Source organism: Megalops cyprinoides, chromosome 17 (genome assembly GCF_013368585.1).
Source record: "Megalops cyprinoides isolate fMegCyp1 chromosome 17, fMegCyp1.pri, whole genome shotgun sequence".
NCBI lineage: Eukaryota > Metazoa > Chordata > Actinopteri > Elopiformes > Megalopidae > Megalops > Megalops cyprinoides.
Window position 1 is genome coordinate 7115575 of NC_050599.1, and position 23300 is coordinate 7138874.

Sequence of the window (23300 nt, forward strand, 5' to 3'; positions counted from 1 at the left end):
AGTAAGCAGCCAAGTCATCCTACACTACGGTCATAACGAAGACGCTTCTACATGGAAAAAAAAAATAATTTATCGATCACACCACGCGTCTGAAAACTAGTATGAGTGACCCGCGCCTGGCCCTGAACAACATCACAATGCTCAACCGAAATTAGGAAATGTGAGACACGAGAGAGGGCCGGGCCAGGGAGGTGGGGGGGGCAGCCTCCCGCAGCCGTTCTCCGGGCTGCGGTATCTACGGTTGGAACACTGAGGACAGAAGTGAGAGAGAGCAGGATGGCATCAGCACGCAGTCCAGTCAGAATCAGATTTTTTTTTTGCGATCGGACCCCCGGCACCGGTCCGCCTCACTTGGCCAGCCTTTTGGCCACGTCCATATAGGCCAGCTCGATCTCCTTGTCCGCGGCGCAGGTGTTGGTGAACTCGTCGCGGGCGTAGGCGTTCTGCATGTACCGCCACACGCCCGTCATGTCTGCCGGGATCTCGAAGTTGCGGTACTTCTTCGCCACAATCTGACAATCACGACAAAAAAAAACATGTACGTTAAGCCATATTAGCCTGTACCAAATTAAATTAAATGAAGCCGGGATGCAACTTTAAACTGTTTAGCATCATCAGCAGTCATCAATCAATTATAGACAGTACTAAAATATTTTCAAAAATGTACTTTCAAATATTGAAGGAGGTGATTTAGACCCTTTTTAACTCTGATCACATGGATAAGCCTTATACTTTGTCGCTGTCAGGCACGCCAACATTTTTAATTGTTTCTAAAATAGTTAACACTCCACCCATTCCAATGATTAAACAGGCTCTGCAGATTTCTCTTCACAAGGGGGCGCAGTTTCCCCACCACGTGTTTCGTCCTACCTTCACTATGTGGAGCTTTGGCAGGAGGTTGCAGTCAGCCAGCGTCAGGTCGTCTCCATCCAGGAACTTGCGGTTGGAGCTCTTCTCCTCTTCCACGCTGTCTGCATCAATCTCCTCTGGAAGGGGAGAGTTCAGGTAGGCATCCAGTTTCTTCAGGGCTTTGACTAGACCCCGCTCCAGGCCTGCAGGAAACACACAGAAGCAGGTGAAAAAGCATTGTATTTTTAATGTTTGACTTTGTTTCAGTGCTAGTGTATATAGTCACATTATAGATACTATATGTATAATATGTGCAATTACTATACTTTTGTGACAGACTACTTTATTGCTCCATCACATTAAATTTACCCAAAAAAAAAAAACACATTGGCACTGTCATTGTCATTGAGATGAATAATTATTAGGGCTTTGAGGCATTTGAATGGGCTTATTTAACATGTGAAGGACATGTCCACAGAATTGTAATTTGCTTTTTAACCAGCAGATGGAAGCAGAGTCACACATATTGGGTACTCAGCAACGGGTACTACGTTAGCGCATCTTCCTGACAGACGACATGGAATTTTATCTGTTTTGGTTAAAATCTGCATGAAAAATGGCAGTATTACATAATATAAGAATGCCAGTGTTTTCACACAGTATGAAAATACTTAACAGTGTCATTATGACGTCTTTGTTTTTTTTTAACCATAATTGGTCCAACTCGTTCCTTTCAACTCATATGGAAAAAAAGGTGTCATTCCAACAATATCAAAGACTAAATGGCACACTAGATTCGCATGCACCAGCATGTGCGGCAGCATATTTTTCTGAGCCGAGCTGAGCTGAGCAGACAAAGTACAAGCCAGTCTCTACCTGTATTGGCCTCTGGTTTTGTGTTCTTAATGTAGGCCGAGAACTTGGCGAAAATGTCGTTCCCCGCAGTGTTGGACTCTCTGTGCTTTGCAGCCAGCTTCGGATACCTGAGAAACGCAGCCGTGACATTATTCTCTGTACTTTTCCTCTCAAGATTGATGATAATGGACTGGACAGCTTAGTTTCCTCTGAAGTCAACTCAATCCTGCTATCCAACAAAATATGAAAAGCAGATTTTCATCTTCATCTTTTACAGTTGTTTAGCTCTAGGGGATTGAGGATAAATTTCCACTTTTCCCCTCACTAACATTTGAGGATTTTTTGTGGTTTTTCTACCTCTCAAGAGTAAATCATCCACATAATATATGTCTGCAACTATAAGGTGTTTCATAAGGTTGCCTTATAATTTCTTTAGGTTACATCCATTATTACCCGAGTCATTTATCTGAAATGCTTTTCGTGGACTGCTGTAATAATGTTTTGTTAATATCACTATATTGTACAAAATTGGATTGATTGATTACACATCAGGCTTTGAGTGCGCATCATCCATATGTTATCAACAGCTGAACTTTGACTGATTAATTAATTATCTAATTTCTGTTTTCAGTAAATAGCAGTGGGGTGTAGTGCATAAGCAGCTGAACATATGGGTTTGATTCCAAGGTGGGGTAATACTGTTGTACACTTGTATGCTTAAGCATGATACTTCAGAAAAAAAATCCAGTTATGGAAATGAATGATATTTATATAAAAAGAAAAGTGGCACATGCTCCCTGGACATGGGTTTCTGTCAAGTGCAAAGTATGTGCCTTTTGGTATTTATATTACATTACATTTCACAGTTCATAATATACATAGATTTAAACATGAGGCCTTGATTGTTTTTGCAAAGAGTGAACCTCTCCTGGCTCTATCGGTGAAGGGAATCAATCTCTAACTAAATTACTGTAGGCTTGGATCCCAGCTCTGTAAGCTACTCTGGATAAGGATGTCTGCTGAGTAAATAAATAATGTCCCCTTTGGGATTTGAAACTGGGGCTTTGCGTACTGCTGCCCCCCACAGGCAGTGTTCCTCTACACCTCCGCTCAGTTAGGGAGGACCGTGGAGTCAGCTGGATTTCAGTCTGCTTCAGATCGTAATTGTTTAATGGACGGGAAGTCAACACACCTGGTGTTCCAGGTGTAAATTGGCCGCTGATGGAAAAGTTATCGTAATCCCTGCAGGGCCCCAGCCCTCCAGGAGCATGGCAGCCCTGATGTTTTAAACATTTTTACAGGGCTAGCAATTAGAGAGTCAAGATTTCTGTCCTCTAACCTCCATATTCCCACACAGGACTGGATTTAACCTAAAGGTTTGCAAGGAGCCGTGGCTGGGGAGCTGAAACAGGTGAAGCAGAGAACTTACATTTATTTCAGTACTAGCAGCATGTCCTACAACTCCCTGGTATCAAAGACACAAATCCAATCTTGGTACTGTGGTTTACATACTTTGGGGGTGCCAGCACTTCCTCCAGAAACTCCTCGATTTTGTTGATGTCAGTCTTGACCTCCCCATTGAAGGTGAGGAATGGAGGGTGTGTCCCTGGGGCCAGGTTATGCAGATCGGCTGGTTTTCTGAACAGGGAAAAAAATGCAGACAGATGCCGCTTAAGCTCCGTCTTATCTCACACTCACGTTTGCTGTACAATTACCCCTCAATGTGTACATGTAATCAAAGACTGAAATTAATCATAATTTTTGTTGAGATAACACATGAAACTAAATACAGAAGATGTATGAGAAAATGACTCAAATAGGTGCGAAACTAATTTGAAAATATGTTAAAAACTGAAATTTTAGACCCAAACTTTAGTAGAGGAAGGGAGGACAATTCTCAAACCACGTTCTAAATGAAATTTGATCCTCCTCAGGTAGGGCGCTCTAGTTGTACTTGTCAGCAGGAAATGTCAGGAAAGTACTAGAAACTGCAAGCGTAAGTGTGAAGGGTAACTAAACCCCAGCACAGAGCTCTAAGCCTGCTCTCAAAGCTGCACCACAGCAAGGGACCCGTGAGATCAACCAGCTGACCAGATGATGTCACTGCCCCCTGCGTGTTCTTTCCAGAAGGTTCTGCTTGGTGAGCATTTGTACAGTAACACTGAGTTGTCTTTATCTCGCACCCCTGATGAACGTGGAGTTCTGTGGTCAGTGCATTTTGAATTGCTTCCTGACCTGGTTTCTGGTGCGAAGTGGAGACCCAGGGGACTCAGGTGGTGACGCTCAACTCTCCAAGCGGTTACTCTTAAATCTTCAGGCGGGGGTAGCCCGTACTGCTTACCTTTTCAGGTGTGCGGCGGTGACTCTTACCTCTTCAGGTCGACGGTGGTGACATTGAAGACAACTCCTTTGAGCCACAGGATCATGAAGAGTCTCTGAGAGAAGGGACAGTTCCCGATGCTCTCACCATCACTCCCCGCCTGTGGGGGAAACACCCATATTACAGAGTGACCAATAAAAACCTCTGCCTCGGGGGATCCACCAACACATTTCAAACCGACCAATGCAACTGCACACTTGGACAACACACAGACTTCAGGCTGACAGTTTCAGCCATGCTGTCTGTGGAGGACACGCCCAGATTATTGACAAGTAATTGACAAAGCCTGTGGAAGATGTGAAGCAGTGTAGTATAGTGGTTAAGGAGCAGTCCAGTGCCATTCATAATTAAAATGCCTGTGTATCTCACAGGTAAACATATCTGGGCTGGTGGACTAGGAATTCTTAAATAATCAACCATAAAATAGCGGGATTATTAATAGTTTTATTATTATCATATGCTTATTAGGGGGAAGCAGTGTAGCGTGGTGGTTAAAGAGCAGGGCTTGTAACCGAAAGGTTGCCGGTTTGATTCCCCACTGGGGCACTGCCACTGTACCTTTGGGCAAGGTACTTAACCCACAATTGCTTCAGAAAATATCCAACTGTATAAATGGATAACATTGTAAAGAACTGTAGCCTATGTAAGTCACTCTGGGTAAAAGCATCTGCTAAATAATGTAATTTAAAGATCACAAAGTCACATTTCAGGCTACCCACCCATGGTGTCAAACTGACAAATTCTTGTCTACAGAGGGCATATCCACATTACAGACTGATCAACAGCACTGCTCCCCTGTGGAGGACATCCCCAACTTTGATGTTGGCCTATATAACATCTGGAAGAAACCCTGAGATTGCAGGGTGCAGAAGTTATCAAATGAAAGCCACCACTTGAAATAAGCCTGAACAAAACAGGCCGAGAAGTGAATCAATGTACTTTGACCATAACTTTAGCAATACATTTTCTTCATTATTGTCCCAGATATTTGAATTTACTTATTCAGACTTGGACAAGAAAGCGGCAATGGGAGCTCCCGAGTGGCTCAGTGACCAAGATGCTCATCTCAAGTGCAGGCTGAGGCCTGAGGCACCTGTCCATAACTGGTTGTGCTGTTTGTCAACAATGACCCTGAACCCACATAATGGAAAAAAAATTGCCATAATTTTGCCAAGCATAGGGGCAAGAAGGTCAGCCAGGGTCTCCTTGTCTCACCACTCTCAGGCACCTGCAGGTTGCTCTGGTAACGTCATTGGAGTAGCACCCAGTAGCAGCCACTTGCAATTGGTGCCCTCTTCATTGTTTTCACATCACAATTGTAATATGCAGAGTAGGCATTGGCTTGCATGCAGGTGTATCAGAGAATTGCCTGTGCCTCGCTTAAGTGGGCTTACACAACTGCAGAGGTTGTTGTGATGAGGTATGCCGGATGTGCAATTGGTAAAAAAAAAAAAAAAAATCATATGATGGATAAAGAATATAAGAACAAAAAATAAGGCAGGAATGGGGGTATTTCTGTACATGTGTTAGAGGTCAACAAGTATTTTGTTTTCCAAACACACACACACACACATATATATATATAATAAATGTACTCAAAATACATATCAGGTCAAGGGTCATAGCACAGTCTGTGTCAGGGCTAACCAATTTTATGCACAATGCAAATGCCCATACTCTATGAATGTACTCACTAGTACTAGTTCAAGAATGTACCCTACTGTACTAATTTTGGAAATACGTAGAATCCAAAAATGCATTCTGGAACATTGCCATGATTAACACGACGAGAGACTGGTGACAGGTGAGACACTGCCCCATCCTCTGTCCATTTAGACTGGCAGTCTGGGGTTTCCATGTACAAATATTTTGATAGAGGGAAAAACACCACAGAATCATCTCAGTGGTCTCGCAGTGGTGTCAGACAGCATGCAGACAAGTGATTTATACAAGTACAAAGCTAACTCTCACGGAAACAGATTTCTGTGTGTCTGTGTGGAAGTTGGAGGATCCATTATTGCCTCTTAGTGGCCTTACTTTCCAACATTCCCTTTCAAATATGCAACAAAAAGCATGCATTAGCTAGTATACATATTATCCCTAAGGAATGAACTTCCAGTTAACTTGACTCACATTAAGACCGGGCCACTACAGAGTCGGGAAAAGCCAGGCTGACACAACACACAAGTTTGAAAATTGGGGAATCTTGCTGCATTTCACCACCTCAGGATTCTGAAACAACATTGAAACCATATGGTGCTACCCACAGATCACTAATGCTGCTCTATCAGATTACAAAGCAATGACCATCACTCCAGATCAGACAAAGTCACTAGCTGTTTTCATCAAGGAAGCTATGCGGCATTTACATTTTTCACTTATCATGCTACTGTTGTTTATAACATTAGGTGTGTGTGGAAGGATTAAATGAACTGTCATGCTCTTGCCACAGTTTAAAATATAATCCAGTCACAGTTTTACAAACTGATGTATTGTTGCTCACTTCTTCCGTAGGAGTTGTTTTAATAAATGTCTGTGTTACAAATGCCAAAATCTATTGTGTGTGGAGAAAAACATTAAATTCAGGATATGGGACACTCAAAAACCTGGCCTTAGTTCAAACACTGAAATACAGAAATGACTCCAGTTTTCATGTTAATTTTATCCTGGACCCTACTTATACCCTACTTAACAACAATACAAGACAACACTTTTACAACTTAATGATGGTCTTAATTATGCACCCAGGGTTTCACATTTAACTATTTACTCTACATACTATGGCTGCTGTTACAGATGTACAGATGTACAGTGATAGGTATGAGACTGCATGATGGATTACCTGAACTTGTTTACCTGAATGTTTGAACCTGAAATTCAAACATTTGTTAATTCTGTTCATTTATCAGTATTCATGAAGGGCCGACAAACCCCAGCATAAAATGACTTGCAGTTCATCAGCTATTATTTTCCCTCTAGAAAGTGGCAGTCAATTCACATCTAAAATAGGTTCATACAGTGCTGAGCAGACACACTAGAAGCCACCTAGGCAAACAGGACTTTCATATCAAAGTAATATGTTGTTGCCCTGTGGCATATTTGCAACCAACGACACAGTACGGCCGCCCCAGGAATGAATGCAAACACGTTTTTTAATCAGCAGAGCATAGGGAATCAAATCCAAATTTCCATATCTCTGTGGTGGTGGGGGATCAGGTTTTCCAGCAACAACATGAGATAGGCAGCAGAAAGCTAACCCTGTCACCCGAGACTCGGGAGGCCTTGAATTATGCACAACAATTCCATTACCTGCTTCATTAGCCCCTGGGTTTATGAGTTTGGGTCAAAGCTTTCAGTCCCAAGTCCTCACACTCAAAGCCTTGTTTGATCTTTTGGAAGAGACGCCTTGAAGTCCCCCACTGTCGCCTCAGAGCTGCACTCAGTCCAAACAACAGTGGTCCTGTGGTCAAGGGAGCCCTTTTGAACCAGGCTATACTGTGACACCTTGTCTCATTCACACCTTCAGCATTAGACTCCTTCTGTCACCGAAACATTTAATTTTCCCAATAGGGTTCATTTATTTCTACATTCTGATCAAAGCCCAGACAGGGTGTACAGCATTTCACAGACAATGAGACGGTGCTTGAGCAAAATTCCAAGGTCAATACTGCAACCAATCATAAAGGGCTGGAGGCATAAAAAAAAAAACACATTGTGATGTCAGCGATGTGGGTGGGTCTCATGTACGGTCTTATTCCACAAATGGGAGTTCTCACACTGTGATTGGTCAGTTGACAGAGTGAACAGTCAGATGTTTGCTGAGTAATGGAAATCTCAGCATTTGAAGGTGCCTTGTTGATCCTTACGGGAAAAACCTCAACCCAACTGTAACTGAAAAAACAACAAGACAGGTGGCAGGTGGTCCTTGTCTTACATTTAAAGAGGGATCACATAAGATCCACACCCAGCACATCAATGAATTTTGTTGGTGCTGTTGGCTGGAAGTTCAGTCTGAGGACCCTGTGGTCAAGTCACATGATCAAGCCAAACCAGCCAATTAAGGAACTAGGAATTGGGACAGGAGAACAAGTAGTATTTCAATTTCTCTATCTGCCAGCCATGAAGATGAAATCCTAACCTTAACCGCAGTGTACCATTTACCTAATTTCAGCAGAAGGGGTATATTTACTTCATAGCATGTGCTATAAGTAGTAGACCTAAACTTTAAGTATGATGCTGTAAAAATGCATGTGATTTTTTTTTTTTTTCATAGAAACACTTACCAGTTTACAGAGGCTGTAAAATCCCTACTGTGTTGATGGTAAACAACATTGTAACTTAGAACTGGGCTATGGCTGCAATACCTCATCATTGCAACGCTTCAGTGCAATTAGCCAAACACAAAGACCTGCAAATTTCCTCCGCGGATACCCAATCTGTTTTGCTCTGAAACTTCTTTTTTAATCGAGTGAATGAGGGCAATGCAGCCATGGAAACACAATACAGGCCCCTGATAATGGTCAATCAAGATCTAGAATATGAGAACAATGGGTGTCACACGCTGCTGGTTCTGTGTTGATTTGACCAGCGGCATTTGATGGGGGGGGGGGGGGGGGGGGGGCGGATTAAAACAATGCCACAACATTTATGCTGCTACCGCTCTGAAATTTGTGTGGATCATTTAATAAGCGGATCAGTCATTTTAAATGCTGATTCACTATTTACATAGCATTTTAACCACAAAACTCCTTCAAAATATACTTCCAAATATAAGATCCTATAGAGACATGTTTATATACACGTGAAAGAGACACATACATACGCACACATGCCCACAAAATTAGCGGCCAAACAATACATTTAGTAAGTACACTCTAATACCCAACAATTACATGTGCACTATCCAGCTGCCATGTATGCATGTAACAGTGATTTCAAACCTGTGGTGGGTTTAGGGTTGGTAGGGTTAGGGTAGGGGTCAGTGACAGTTACTACAGGGCTGGCGCTATGGGGATGCTTAGGGGTGCACCCCCAGACGGACCTCAGCGCACCCCCAACTGTCTCTTTATATCACAATGTCTACATAGTATTTCTTTTTTTGAGATATGATGTTTTGTGCTGTTTTCTGACCCTAGTTACATTTGTTAGGGTTAGGTTCAAGGTTTAGGGATAGGGTTAGGATTATGGAAGGGATTAAAATAGCAGGCTGGGATAGATTTAAAACTATGACAAGTGTTAATTCTGATTTAGGGAAGATAGAGGGTTTGTGAGCTAGCATACAATGGTAGCTACATGAAACACTCAATTCATATCAAATTTTATCTCTGTTATTTTCTGTGCATAATGTCTTTCTGTTCTTACATGGCACTTATTGTGTAATTACATGGTGATTACAGTACTATATGGAAATGAATACAAAGTGGGCTCAATAATATTGTAACATCCTGTTTAATGTTACTGAAATCAGGTAGGACCAGTAGGGGTGTCCCTGAGAAAACCTGGTACACAGTGATTGCTAACAGCCTAATAACCATGTTAACAATGCAACTATACTGTTAAATCCACTTCTGTTACATCTATTATTATTGTAAGTGTAGAAAGTTCCATGTGTTTGTGCCTACTCTTCCTACCACAATAAGAAAATGCATGCAGTATCACACAGTAAGAATAAACCTCTAAGTCTCACTTTATTCAATTAGGATTGTTTTCTTTTGTTCTTCATTTTAAAATAATTGTTAAAGCTCCAGCGGATGTGTTTGTTTATTCTCTTCCGTTAGATGTAGCACATATTCATCTGAGTGATAAACTGATTTACCAGGATTGTGCATGCGTGACCGCACTGCTTGGACATCATTAGGGATATGGGCACTGGTAAGTGCTGGTATGAGTCCAATGGGGACATTATGACATCACACCCTCTTATTTCAAGCTGTCTTGCCCCACCATTGCATCATAAATGGTCAGCAAAAGTTAACACTAACAGACTGACCTACCCTGTGTAAACATTCTGATGCACTTTGTGGTTTTTCAGTTAGCTGAATTCGTTATAAACGGCAATGATCAGTCATGATCAGCTGCCAGTACAGTATTCTGCTTTGGAATTTGAACTGTCAGCCTCAGTCATTCTGATTTTAAAAAGACAGCCTATTTACAGTCCAGGGAATCATATTTCATGTCTGTTCCTTCAAGACATTTCATTGTGTTTGTGTATATACATTGTGTGCGTCTGCATGCACACTTGTGTGTGTGTGTATGTGTGTGTGTGTGTGTGTGTGAGAGAGAGAGAAAGAGTGAGAGCATGTGTGTTCATTCCCTAGGATGACCTGGTGTCAGTAACACCACTAAACGTAAGTTCGTTCACCTTCAGTTCAGAAGAGCAGGATTGAGTCTTACGTGGAATAGTGCAGTGCAGTAATGATAGCAGAACTCCCATATTCAAATAGATTTGCAAATGATTCTCCTGGGCTTTGAGTGGAAAGATAGAATTAATCATGCTGTAAATACTTCTTAACCATACAGTTAAGGCATTCTAATTTACAATCTAAAAGGCCTACTTAGATATGAAAAACAGAACACTGATCTACACATTCAATTACCTTCTACAGAGAAAAAGATGTCAATGAGATGGCATTTCGGCACAGCAATACAAGTATCTGGTGCATAGCGGATGTCTGTTACTGTCAATGTGAGGTGATTCCAGTGACAGCAGGGTGGTAGAATTCTGTTGCCCCTTACTACTGAGAGTAAACCGTGCCACACTGGAGTATGAAACCATCATAGCCTGAAGATGCTACACATATATACACAAGCAGCCGCGGGAACTTGGGAAATATGTCAAGCATATACACTGCATCCAAGAAGAGATCCTGGATCAGCATTCACCTTTACCATAATATGAGTAGGTTCAGAATTATGGATAGAAAGACTGATCCAGGATCAGGTGGTGGTTCTGAAGTCCCTGGTGTGATGACAGCGGAGAGTAAGGTCTGGGTGCCTGCATCAGCACCTTGGAACCTGTGAGATTTGCTTCACTTCGATTCTGATGCAAACTAATTGCGCCGAGAGGGGGGAGGAACTCCACCCCCGTATACCCTCCCTGGAGAGAACGTGGAACTCTTTAAGCTGCGTCAGCAAACTTCGGCTTGCCAGCTCCTCCTGCTCATCCCTCAGGGAGGACTCGGCAAAGCCAAATTTTCACTGGAAACTCAATAGCACGCCTGACACCCCCAACCCCACACCACCACCCCCTTCCTCCCTTCTGAGCTCAAACACGGAGTGGCGGAATCCCTCTCTCATCTTGCCCTCTGCCCGTCGACAGGAAAGTCCAAATAATTCATGAGCAAATCTGCCCGGTCACACGGGCCCGGAGTCCCTGGAGGCGCTGGCCCGCGTTCGACAGGCGCTACTGTCACAACGGGACCGTCCGCCGCCTCCGTGCGGAGGTAATTCTAGCGCGGGGGATCACGTTACAGAGGCGCTTTGAAAATATAAACTGCAGGCCACCTAAACTTTCCCCTGTGCAGATGAAGCACATAGCGTAGCCTCTCCAAATAGCCTTTCACAACACCGGCTCTGTTCTCCGGCCCGAGCGTGTCGGCCCCGCGCCGGTTCCACAGGGACAGAGGTCCCTCTTACCTTGACAAACAGCTCAATGTCGGGGTCCTTGTCCTCCCCGTTGGCAGAGGCGGAGTCGGTCATCGTGGCTTTAATTGAACTCGCTCTAAAGTGACAGAGAGAAGTGGAGTCCGCACAGTGCCGTCACGTCCACTCACACCCGCGGCTCCTGGTCGTGCATCCTCTCTGTCCCTGTGCCCCCGACTGCCTGGCGCTCTGGACAGCACGGTCTGTCTCTGGGACAGGTCTTCGTGACTGCCTGGCACCCTGGACAGCACGGTCTCTCTCTCTCTCTCTCCGTGGGACAGGTCTTCGTTTCCTCTCGCCCCCGTCCCAGCACGCTGTCCTGTTAAGTGGCCCCCCCCCTCCAGGGGGTTAGCAGTCCTGGCGGGGCAGCAGGTGCCTCTGCTGGGGGGTTTGCGCTGTCGCCTGAGCCACAGGCTGTCAGCGCTCTCCGCTTCACACAGTCGCACTGAGTCCAAAAGCAGCGGGGGAGACGGGATAGGTGACACTGGGGGGAGGAGCCCCGCCCCCCTCCGGCGCTGGCAACGGAGACGCTCGCTCCACTCCAAAACAACCCCCGTCTCGCTGCACCACCCTCCCCTCCTAATTCTACAACAGCTCACGAGTAAGACACCACTCAGTTCTGGAGAGGACTTCTTGCCTCCTGTTGCCTTTGTTTTGCAATGGATTTAAAGTGTGTCACCACCCTGTGCTGAGAAGGCCCATCTGAATATCTGGATATACTAATAAAACATGCTCTGCAAAACCACTTGATTTGACTATGCTCACTGGAAAAGTGTATGTAAATGTCTGAGTGGCTGAGTTAGGCAGCTCATTCGACAATGGCATACGTTTAACCCGGTAAAATGTCAGTGTGGCATGGGTAGTTACAGCGCTTCTCCAAATATCCTAAACTCTCTATCTTGCCTGTGCTAGGATTTCACTACTTTTTCTGCATTAGAGGAACAGTTTACTAAACCTGTTCCTACGAAGTTCTCCATTCATTTCTTATATCAGGAAAAAACATCCTCTAATGTGAAAGAAGTATGGATGGTCCTTCATCCAGATGATTATGTTACCGTTGATTATATATTCATGCACTAAATGGCAAACACTTAAACTGTGCTGTATGCCAATAAAAAAAAACATTTTGCTATAAAAACTGCATGCATTTCTTAAACGACCTCTTATGTTTATGATTATTCATGATACTGCTAATATGAAATATTAAAACCACAGCTGTAATTCATTGAAAATGCAGGTCTTCTCTGCCAGATATGTAGCAGCCTTGCAGAGTTGGAAATGTGGAAGATGTATATTGTAGTTTGTGGATTATATAGGGTAAATCAAGCTCCAGGCTAAATATTCAAAAACAACAATAATAACATGAACAATTTGTGGAGGATGAGGCAACACATATATAAATGCATCTAAATGCCATATCAATACCTACAGATTGCTGATCAGAATTTCTGCAAAATCTGAGTACTATAGTCCAATATGCTGGTGTTAGCAGGGCAATTTGGGATTTCTGCTGGAAATCTACCCTGGAACTGTAGAGAAAATTCTGATGCTTTCTTAACAAATCTCTCTTGGCACTAGATTATCTTATTTTTTATAGGTTTAATCTCGGTCTAAATGTACAGTTAAACATTAAGCTCCCATGCATACTGATGCAACACGAAAGCTCTCATGTTAGGCACTTACTTAAATGAAACCCTTGCATAATTTTGCTGAATAAAACCCTGGGGAAATATTAGAGAAAATATTCTGGGTTGTACTGGAATTCAAATTTTTAAAAAATGACATTTTATTTTATTAGGCATAAGGATCTCCACCAAGCAAAATTATGTCCAAGCTTTAATTACAGTACATGAACCCATCAATTTCTTTCTCAGCACAGTGCAACAGCCTATTCAGTTCAAATTGACTTTCACTGGTTTTTAAACGCAAGAAACAGAAGAAATCATTTGCATTTTGTTAAATACTGTGTTCAGTATGAAATGTCACGAGAGTGGCACATAACTCAACCATGGATTACACTATAAGACCATAATTACACATAGACAAACGCCACTTCCAACACACTTTTCAACTCCACAGCTAGATCTGTTAATAAATCAACAGACAGTATATCCAATCCACAGTACAACACAGTCTCCAACTGGCTGCTTCAATAACCCCAAAACATTTCAAGATCAGTTTATCCCAAGTCCAAAGGAAACTTTACTAAGTCCAGCAGGGCTTACAGAGTGGGGGGTTTGATCACAGATGAATTGCTGTGATACTGACTTCATTGTCACCCTCCTCATCCTCATCATGCACCTGGCAGCGGGATGGGAAACTATCTGCTGTGAGTCATGGCTGTGGCACTGAGAGGGGGCAGAGGAACGACGATCAGCGCAGTCAGGGCACTGGTACATTCCAGTGAGTCCACGCTAAATTTAGAGCTTCTAGAATTCTCCGCTGGGGGTGGTGGGGGGTGGAGGGGTGGATGACATCATTTACAGGAAGAGAAGAGGTTCAGGTCCTGGCACCTGAGGCCTGCGGTGACCCGCCCGGACCTGCAGGTCCCGTGACGAGCCGAGCGACAGCTGGCCGAGGAACGAGATGACGTGGGAAAGGCCAGGAACTCACGGCAGTACAGAGAAAGTCACACTGCATCAGCTTCCAGCTAAATGCTGTTTTTCCCAGCAATTTGCTGGCACCTCTTTAGCACGGATGTTAGCAGAAACCATTGCATTATTTTGCGAGCAATGACAGTATTTCAATGTTAATATTTTACTGGCATTTCTGGGTATGAGAGGAACTTTGGTATATGGCTGTAGAAATGTTCAGAAACTTCCCTTATTAATGAAATTTTAACCCAAGATTTTAAAATATACAGTATATTCAGCTCTCTGAAGTGAGAATCTTTGCCATTCAATGTTACTATGAAATAATGCTACTTGTAGTCCAAATTTCAAAATCAAAAAAAATCTGACTCTTTCTGTGGAAGACTCAACAGCAATGAGTTACATGAGAGAATGTATCGCTAATAGTACATTCTTACTTGAAAATAAAGATCAACTGTTTATAACCACAATAATTGTACAGTGCTCCCACTTATAACACAATAGCAATCTTGGCTTTCAACAGACTGTTTTACATTGTTAGAAACAGAGCCCTTAGTGATGGAGCACTATGTTGCAGGACTGTAGCAACTGGAACTCTTAGGCCGCATCCCAAACGCCCCCTACAACCTATTCACTATCCTCCCTTGTAAGGTAGTATGCAAGCTGCCAAATTCAGTCTCCCCAAACTTCTTAAGCAGCAAGAGGAGAGGGCTTGTTGCCTTGTTGTCGCAGAATGCTGCTGCTGGTGGACACTGCATATGGAGAAGCGGGTGTCCCAAAATGAACCAAAGTGTCCCAAATTTTAAACCTCCCGCCCTCATCCCTCCCCCTTACCGTCCACCAACTCACTGACCCACTTGGTGTCAGAAAATGTTCACGCTGAGGGGACCTTTGATTAAAGGAATGGGGGGGGGGGGGGTTAGTGAGGGAGCACCGCATGGCGGGAGTGCGGAGCTGAGACACAGAATGAAGGAGTGAAGGAATGGGCCTGATGCATTATTAACAGACCTTCACACACGCACCGCCCCGGGACACAGCGGCGGTAGCAAGTGATCAGCCACAGGAAACCTAGAAGAAGATTCCTTCCTGAATAATTTATGCCTGTAGCAGGAATATTGGTTTTCAAGTTTTTCAACCCCGCCCCCCTTCCCACCGGAAAATGGCAATATAGGTCATCAAAAATAACTGACCGTTATCATGTATTATTAATTACCACGAAAATAAACGGGGCCAGCAGTTTCTACAAAGTTAGATTAATCAGTACTGTATCAACGTGAGGTGTTGGACTTCAAGAGCAGAGTTGAACAGACAAGTGGAAACACACTCAAGATATCCAAACAGGCTTCCCTACATTTCTCCATCAATAAAAAGGATCTGAAAACCAGTCAACTGCGCGGCTGTTGATATTGTCCTCAGGAGTGCACGTACAAAGACGTGGCGCTGTGAATTCTGTCTGATCGTAGTTTTCTTGAACTGCGGAGGATGTTCCAGGCCAGTTCCTGTCTGGATTCGGATTACGGGGGTTTTTGAGGTGCTGTGGGCTACAGAGCTGCTGAGTGCCTATCGCCTGTGTGGTCTCACCCTGGCCCTGAAACACTGAGAGCAGGCCTGGATCTGCTTTATTTTTAGACAGCATGCCTGGTCCAATGCACAGCAGCACAATAAATAACATTCACCCAACACTCCACCCGCTCAACCCCCTCCCAGTTCAGTCACATGGGACATCATCACTGAATCTACCCCCCACCCCGAACACTCTTCCTTTGCTTAGCCATACACAGAAAGCTGCCAGTGAGTCCACAACCCTATACCCCACCCCGCACCCCCCCACACCCACCCCCATCAGCCTTTAACGCGCTCGATATTACGCCGCTCCCTCTCGGAACGGCACTTTCGTTTCATTGACATTCTCGGGTGTTCAGGGGAAATGTGCAGGTGGATGATTAACTTTCCATGGATGGATGGGTGCGCACGGGAGAGTGGCGCAATCTGGGCGAGTCAAGCACCGCCTGCCTCCACAGCATCACTGACCCCACAGACCCGCTTTCACAATTTTGTACTCACAACTTAAAACAAGATTGTAAACTTTTTAAAAAAAAAAAACATTTTTCAATAAAAATTATTCAACTTTATGAAGTGAACATTTTTGCTGTCAGACAGCGTTGGTTGTCTCTGGAGTGAATCTTTTAGTGATATCTAATGTATGTTATGTTGCTGCAGAGAGCATTTATGATTTGCCTTGTCGATTCCCTGACAGTCTCAACTCCAGGCAACCAATTTTATGTCACATATCTCTTACACAGATTTTTTTTTCCCCCACGGGGTTGTCATTATTGGGTTTGTTTATGCCAAAGGGTCGCAATTAAAATGTCAAAGCATTTGAACAGTGCCAGATGAGATACAGCCAGCCAATCTCCCACACGCTGCAAAACCCACACACAGCTAACATCCTCTCACTTGATCCAGAAAAGGCTCAATTATTCCCATGCTGCAGATTTATTCTGCGTTTGAGTGACTCCCAATATATGAGGAGCAGAGCCTCCTAGTGGTGAAAGTGGAGGACTACAACCAAACTGGAGGAAACTACCACAATGAAAAAAATTGGTAACACCTAATTCATGATCATGACAATAATTGTACAAATACAACTAATGAAATATCATGTTTAAATTTATTCAGAGTAATGACAGTGGTATTGATTTTATTCTTGTATGGTTTTTAAAATTTCTCAAATGTTGAAGAAGTAGTTAACATATAATCCTGGAATGCTTAGCTTTCTGTGCATTTAAAAACTGAGCAAACATGAAGGTACAGATGGAGTGATAACATTTCAAGCAGCTGTACAATGAAATCAATGTAAGGACAGCTGTGTGGACTGTATGTTAAGCAAACAGCCTTAAAGTTGAAGGTTGTAGGTTCCAGTCTTGGGTGGGACTTGGTTGTTGAACTTTTGCTAAGGTATTTAACCTGTGATTTATGTTTCTGATAAAAAAATAAAACTGAAGAACATTTTTTATTTTTATTCCTTTGTGGGTGGGTATATTGTAAGTACTACTGTGCATCATTCATATTTTGAAATATGAAATTGATATGATTGAAATGAATGCCAATCTCATGAAATACAGGAAATCCTTTGAGTACAAGAAATGTTTGTCACACTAAGAGCTGGGGCCTCAAACAATGTTGAGGGGTAATGGTTATTCCTTGACATCTGGAACCTGGTATCTTTCTTTCAATTTAGTCAACATAATTATTCATAACTCTCACTCTGAGCTTGGGTCAGATCTGATTGATTTGTGGGGTTTTGGTTTGTATAAACATATTTGTGATAACACTTTATATTGATTTTATTATTTTATTATATTATTTTATTATCAACGTATTCATAAAGTATTTGCATTCATGATAGAGTCAGCATTTTGAATAGTTTTTGTTTCATTATCTGTTGGCTGGGAAAGATTTTGCAGCAGAATTACTCACCCGAATCCCTCCAAAGCACATACAGCAAACACTAGAAGAAGAAACCTTTGGACCCTCCTGGAAATCATGTATAAGTAACCAAGAGAACAACCATACGTGACTCTTCACACCCACGGGGCCTGCATTTCAGTGGTTCCTGTGTCTACAACAACATGTTCAATGATTTCTGAAGCCTAAAATCAATGACAATTTCTTATCTTCTGTTACAGAGAGAGGAAATCTCCATTCTCCATCTCATTCTCTGGGTGCTTCAGTGGCACGTTGATTCATCCACACAGTGTAGGTTACCAGTGTCAGGTGGGATAGTATATGACACCATGCATCATCTGTTTAAACATGACCTGAGAGAGCATTCAACAGTATATGGTGGGTTGTAAAAAATATCAAAGCTTTACTTACTATAAGTAAATAAGGGCCTGACAGAGCAGAAGACATTTTTTTTTTTAAATTTGAATGTAAACCAGGTATGTAATTGGAATATTAGAAAACTAATAGAACTGGCTAGTAGAAAAGCCACAGAACATTTACAGGAACTAGAAAGCAAAAGGGTTGATTCCGCGGTTGAACGCAGAGGGATTAAGAAAGCATGAGAATGTTCGCCCATGCACCTTTTGCAGGTCACCTCCGCGTGTTCTTCAACCCAGTTTTATTGCACTAATGTTTTATGACACCAGATCAATGCAACAAACTGCAATTTCCAACACACCCCATCATAAACGACAAGAAACCTCTAGAGGAGGTAACCACACAGAAAGGCAGCAGGGCCTTCTAAAATCGTACCAGTGCCATTAAAATAAGGCTAGTAAGACAGAGACAGTCTTCTAAAAGGTAGCACACTATGGCAAAGCCAGTTCGTTGAAAATCAACAGCAATGAAGAAATTCTTTAAATTTACATGTAGGTAAAATTCATGGAATATGTGTCAGTTGTCTAAATGGCCATCTCCTTCAACAGATGCGTCACCTTGACGACAGCACAGGACTATCCGCATGATTTGAACGTAAGAGGGCCTATCCTTGTGGTTTTAGAGTGAAGAAGACCGAGCTGTGTAACAATGACCTATTGTGGGGCTCAAAGTTCAGCACAGTATCATACCATTATGATTCATATCATGATCTCAAGACTAAAATTGACAGTACATGACAGTACTCTAATAAATCAAGTACTTTGTTGTGTGCACTACTGTATATATAGCATTGTCTTCATAAAACGAAAAGACAGCTACCCCAGGAGGGAGTTAAAGTATATTATATCTGAATACTGTCACATAATTCAGTCAATGATAACCATCAATAACTTTCACTTCAACAGGCCACAACAGAGTTGTAATGACAGCTTGTCCAACGAACTCCAAGGAATATTTTGAATCCTATTAAACTTCTTCAATAGTAGAAAGATTAAGCTTATCCCAATAATATGGCTAATTGTTCGTATCTATGCAAGCAAACAGATTGTTGAGGTGTTACTATGATAAATTATAGAATTATACATGTAGGCATAATTCTATATGTATATATGTATTAATAGTATGTTATTTTGTACATAACAGTACATACGTAATACACGTATAAACCATAATTAGACTAAACTGAAGATGGCATTGTTTCACCCAAGGAACAGAGTGGTGTGATTTCATTTAGTCCAGTAAGAAATAGAAATAAATCATCAAAAATGGAATAATATTTGTATGTAATAATGAAGGTACAAGTACATTACTCTAATGTACACGTACTGATCTCATGAATCAAAGAAATTCTAAACATTTCCTTACAAGTACACAGCAGGTGACCACTGCTGAATTTGCACAAAGCGGTAAAATGTTTGAATACTTTTTATTTCATTTAAGTTTATTTTATTGTTAAGTTTCCTCTTGCATACTCTTTTTATGGATGTTTTATGTTCTTGTTTTATGTTTTATTGTTCTGGCTCTACTGAAGATCAAAGAAAGACTATAGCAGAAACTTACAGTATATCAGACTCAAGGAAATCTTAAGTCTCAATCACAGACCCCACCCTATGAGCTCACAAAATCCACTCAAAGCCATTCCTGTTGAATCTATTCTTAAAATTGGGGAAAACACTTAGTTCGGTTTCAAAGGTGTGGAGTCCACCCTCAACTCCATGGCTGTGTAGTTAACAGGTTACTGATTACATGCGCTTAACAAGGTTCAGCTGCAATCTGTGGTAAAGGACTCGCAATGTCAGGGAGACGCCCACTGCCAAACAGAAAAAGAGTTCTTCGCCCCATTTGCTGATCGGAACCAGTAGTAGGTCGGTAAGATGAAAAAAAGTGTTAGTACATAAACATGGGCATTATAAAAAAAAATCAGAATGAAAATGACTGATTCACGAAGCCCCTCTAGTTGGCTAAACTCGGTTTTGCAGCTGGAGTAACTTGTCCACACAGCTGAGTGTCACAGTTTTGTGGTTCATGACATTAGTGCCGTGCTGGTGAGCTTTTAACAGTAAAATATTTGAACTACAACACAATGCTCTGTTCAGTACTTTGCCCAAAGGTACAATACCAGTGCTCCACTGGAAAAATCAAAACTCCAGATTTTGGACTCCACCCACTATTTAGGCACTACGCTAAATTATGCCAGCTTTTGAGAACAATTACATAAGGGTTTTACATGTAGCCAGCATAAACTGCATGCGTTTTAACCTGCGTGATCATTTTTTGTAACACCTTGTACATCTTGATACGTACCATATCTTGGTAGGTAGCATATTGTGACCCTTGTATGACAAGGAACATGTCAATCCATAGCCATGCTACAGTAAGTCTTAAGTGTAGCTTTTTGACCATGAAGTTTAACATTATATGGGAAAATCTTGTGAGTTTCCTCGGTTTATCCAAAATGTGCAAATACACATTCCTACTGTAAATGTGCTTCCTGAATCAGGGCCCTCAGGCACAGTTGCTTGTTGGGGTTTCATTCATGCCATCAGGTTGAGGTAAATATAATCCCATTCACAGAATTGCAAATGAAAAATGCTGTACATCTTAATCTTAAATCTTAGCACCATTTTTTACTTGGCCACCTCATTTACATGGACTCATTCAACGTACACACAGACCACAATTAAAATCTGTTGAACTCACTCCAGAAAGGTCACTGAGCAATGACACCTCTTTCTTTTGTGCAGGACTCTTGACTGCCTCAGTGGACTGGTATTATAATATCTGATAATGGTTAATGATTACAAATGTCTATAGCCACTGGCTAACATAGGGCCTCATTATTAAGGATGGCAGTGCTAAAGTCAAGGATGAGTAAACTCATCAAACTCAAACTCATGTTAGACTTCACCTCTGCACCTCCTTTCTCTCTGACTCTGCTAATGCTGCTAGATTGCCGTTGTAAACAACTTTGCTTATGATTGTGACATTGCCTTTGCCTTTAAACTGAAATTAAAATTGATTTAGTCTATTGTGCTGCCTCTATAACCACAGCAGTTAATAACCTTTACATTTCAGTGCTGACCCACAAAGAAACTTTCAAAACTATACCTCTACTTCTTCACTTAACTCAGTACATGTATGTGAGTATTTGCTTTTCAGCACTTATCATATTCGTACAGAATGTCTCCCATTCCATTACGTAAGAGCGCCATTCATTACGCGCAAAGGGCACATTGTCCAAAAGTTCAAATCTTATGAACAGTAATAACCGTTATCGACCACACCGGGGTGACCTTGCACTGAGTAGAAAAGTCCTTGCAATTTCTCAGTGGAAAAATACTGAAATAATTTGAAATGCGAAAAAAAGACACTGAGTTTACACTTTCCAACTGAACACAACGTCCACGACATCTACCTTTGGACTGACAGAAATTTACATTGTAAGATATGATAAACTCAGCTCATTTAATGCAAGCAGGATGATAAAAGAGAAATTAATGAAATTTCTCTTACCCGGACAAAAAGAGAGATTTCGGGTTGTGTTGGATCAGAGTTGTCCTCAACTACAGTGTCATTTTCAGCAGGTTTGAGGCTGTAGTCAACAATCTCCTCCGGTTCATTTACTTTGCTCGGGGGTATACTGTAAGCCATCATCAGCCCGTCGTCTGCGTTATCCTCGTCCATGTGCACCGGGGTGTCATCGCACGGATCCGCACTGGCAGGTTCGGCTGGCTCGCCCTGCTCGGACGAGGACGAGGACGAGCTCTCTAGTGCGGCTGCATCTCCGTTCACCTTCTGGACCCGAGGAGCTTCCTTCTCCTCCTCATCCTCAGACGAGCTGGACGAGCTGTCCTCCTGAACCTCAGCTGCGGTTTCTACTTTTTCCTCCTGGCTGCTCTCTGCCGAATCCGAGTCGTCGTCTTCCTTCTTACTTTCCTCGGAGGTCTGGGATGCGTCGCCCTGGGCAATCTCCCTGGTGTCCATGTAATCGGGCGACGAGCGGTCATTGTCGTCCGTAGCGGCGTGCACCTCCACGTCGGTGTATATCGCATCGGTCACATCACTGGGGGTCTCGTATATAGCGCCTTGGTTTTCATACTTTGCCTCAGCTGGACTGTCTGATTTCTCATATGGTGTCTCATACAAACGGTCTTCCTCTACCTTTTCGTAGACGTTGTCTTGCTCGTTTTTTTCCATTTTCCCCCGTGTACGTCTGTGTGTGTTCTCTTGGGTTCTGCAGTCCCAAAGTTGTAGGGCACGAACAGGTGCTCAAAGTTCGTCACACTGGCGTCTCCCGACGCTGTTGCCTTGTTCTTGTCCGTTGCTGTCGCGGACGCTGCGCATGAGCTGTTAGCATGGATAACCTGCAAAGTAAAGGGACTTTGATCTTTAGGCTGGTCCCAGTTATAAAGGCAAATGTGTACTTCAGAGGTAGACGATTAGCGCAGTGTTAAAAGAAGGTCATGTTAAATAATTTGTGTATTTATCAGAGGAAATAACCAGAAATAATATGAAGTGAGGTTTTGTATGTATTGTAACCTGTACTACTATGCTGTCAGGTTAAATTAGGTATTCAACTGTAAAGTGACTTTACAGTTTAAAAAGAACTTTATTTTCAATATCTTATCAGAGATAAATTGGACTTCTTGGCAACTTAGCTGTAAAGACTAGTCTCACCATAAGAGTGTGTCAGCATGACAGCTATAATAGTGTGCCACATAACTGCAGTGCATTCAAGTATTTATCATGGACCAGGTAATACTCTCTATATAAACACACATATTAATAAATCATAATGAGTCCATTGCACTATTATTTAACATTCTTGCCCTGTCAGATGTGTATATCCATAAACAAAATTATAAAACATTTTAAAAACATTTCTTAATCAATGAATGTAGTCACTACAGCTTTAACATGTTTATACATGGTTCTTTTCCAGAGGTGGACACCCCGGCTTCAGACAGTAAAAGTCCTGCCACGTATTTGTTCCACCCATGCACTACACCAGCTGAATTTAATTAGCACAACTCTTCAGCCAGGTAGAGGAGCTAATTAGTGAAAACACCTTGTTTAGTGAATAGCTACAACAAATACAT

General features: G+C 42.4%; 2 protein-coding genes across 2 annotated transcripts; both read right to left on the reverse strand.

Moving 5' to 3' along the window:
• Nucleotides 1-309: 309 nt before the first annotated feature.
• LOC118792257 (chloride intracellular channel protein 5) lies at nucleotides 310-12155 on the reverse strand. The gene is made up of 6 exons (XM_036550062.1): nucleotides 11720-12155; nucleotides 4075-4184; nucleotides 3217-3342; nucleotides 1726-1832; nucleotides 871-1052; nucleotides 310-512 (listed from the first exon to the last, which is right to left on the reverse strand). The coding sequence occupies exons 1-6, from the start codon at nucleotides 11780-11782 to the stop codon at nucleotides 348-350; spliced, it is 753 nt and encodes a 250-aa protein (XP_036405955.1). The 5' UTR covers nucleotides 11783-12155; the 3' UTR covers nucleotides 310-347.
• LOC118792383 (nucleolin 2-like) lies at nucleotides 11790-22512 on the reverse strand. Its single transcript, XM_036550221.1, has 4 exons — nucleotides 21715-22512; nucleotides 14210-14295; nucleotides 11857-12310; nucleotides 11790-11804 (listed from the first exon to the last, which is right to left on the reverse strand). Exons 1-4 carry the CDS (start codon nucleotides 22396-22398, stop codon nucleotides 11790-11792), a joined length of 1239 nt encoding a protein of 412 aa, XP_036406114.1. The 5' UTR covers nucleotides 22399-22512.
• Between the last annotated feature and the right edge of the window lie 788 nt (nucleotides 22513-23300).

Coding starts and splice junctions, on each gene's coding strand:
- LOC118792383 (XM_036550221.1), bottom strand. CDS start 22,398: ATGGAAAAAAACGAGCAAGACAACGTCTACGAAAAGGTAGAGGAAGAC. Junction 14,296..21,714: donor AAATCTCTCTTTTTGTCCGG/GTAAGAGAAATT, acceptor TTCCTCGGCCAG/CTGTCGCTCGGCTCGTCACG. Junction 12,311..14,209: donor CCTGAACCTCTTCTCTTCCT/GTAAATGATGTC, acceptor GAGCTGTTGTAG/AATTAGGAGGGGAGGGTGGT.
- LOC118792257 (XM_036550062.1), bottom strand. CDS start 11,782: ATGACCGACTCCGCCTCTGCCAACGGGGAGGACAAGGACCCCGACATT. Junction 3,343..4,074: donor ACCACCGTCGACCTGAAGAG/GTAAGAGTCACC, acceptor TTCCCTGTTCAG/AAAACCAGCCGATCTGCATA. Junction 513..870: donor CAAAGCTCCACATAGTGAAG/GTAGGACGAAAC, acceptor CGTGATTGTCAG/ATTGTGGCGAAGAAGTACCG.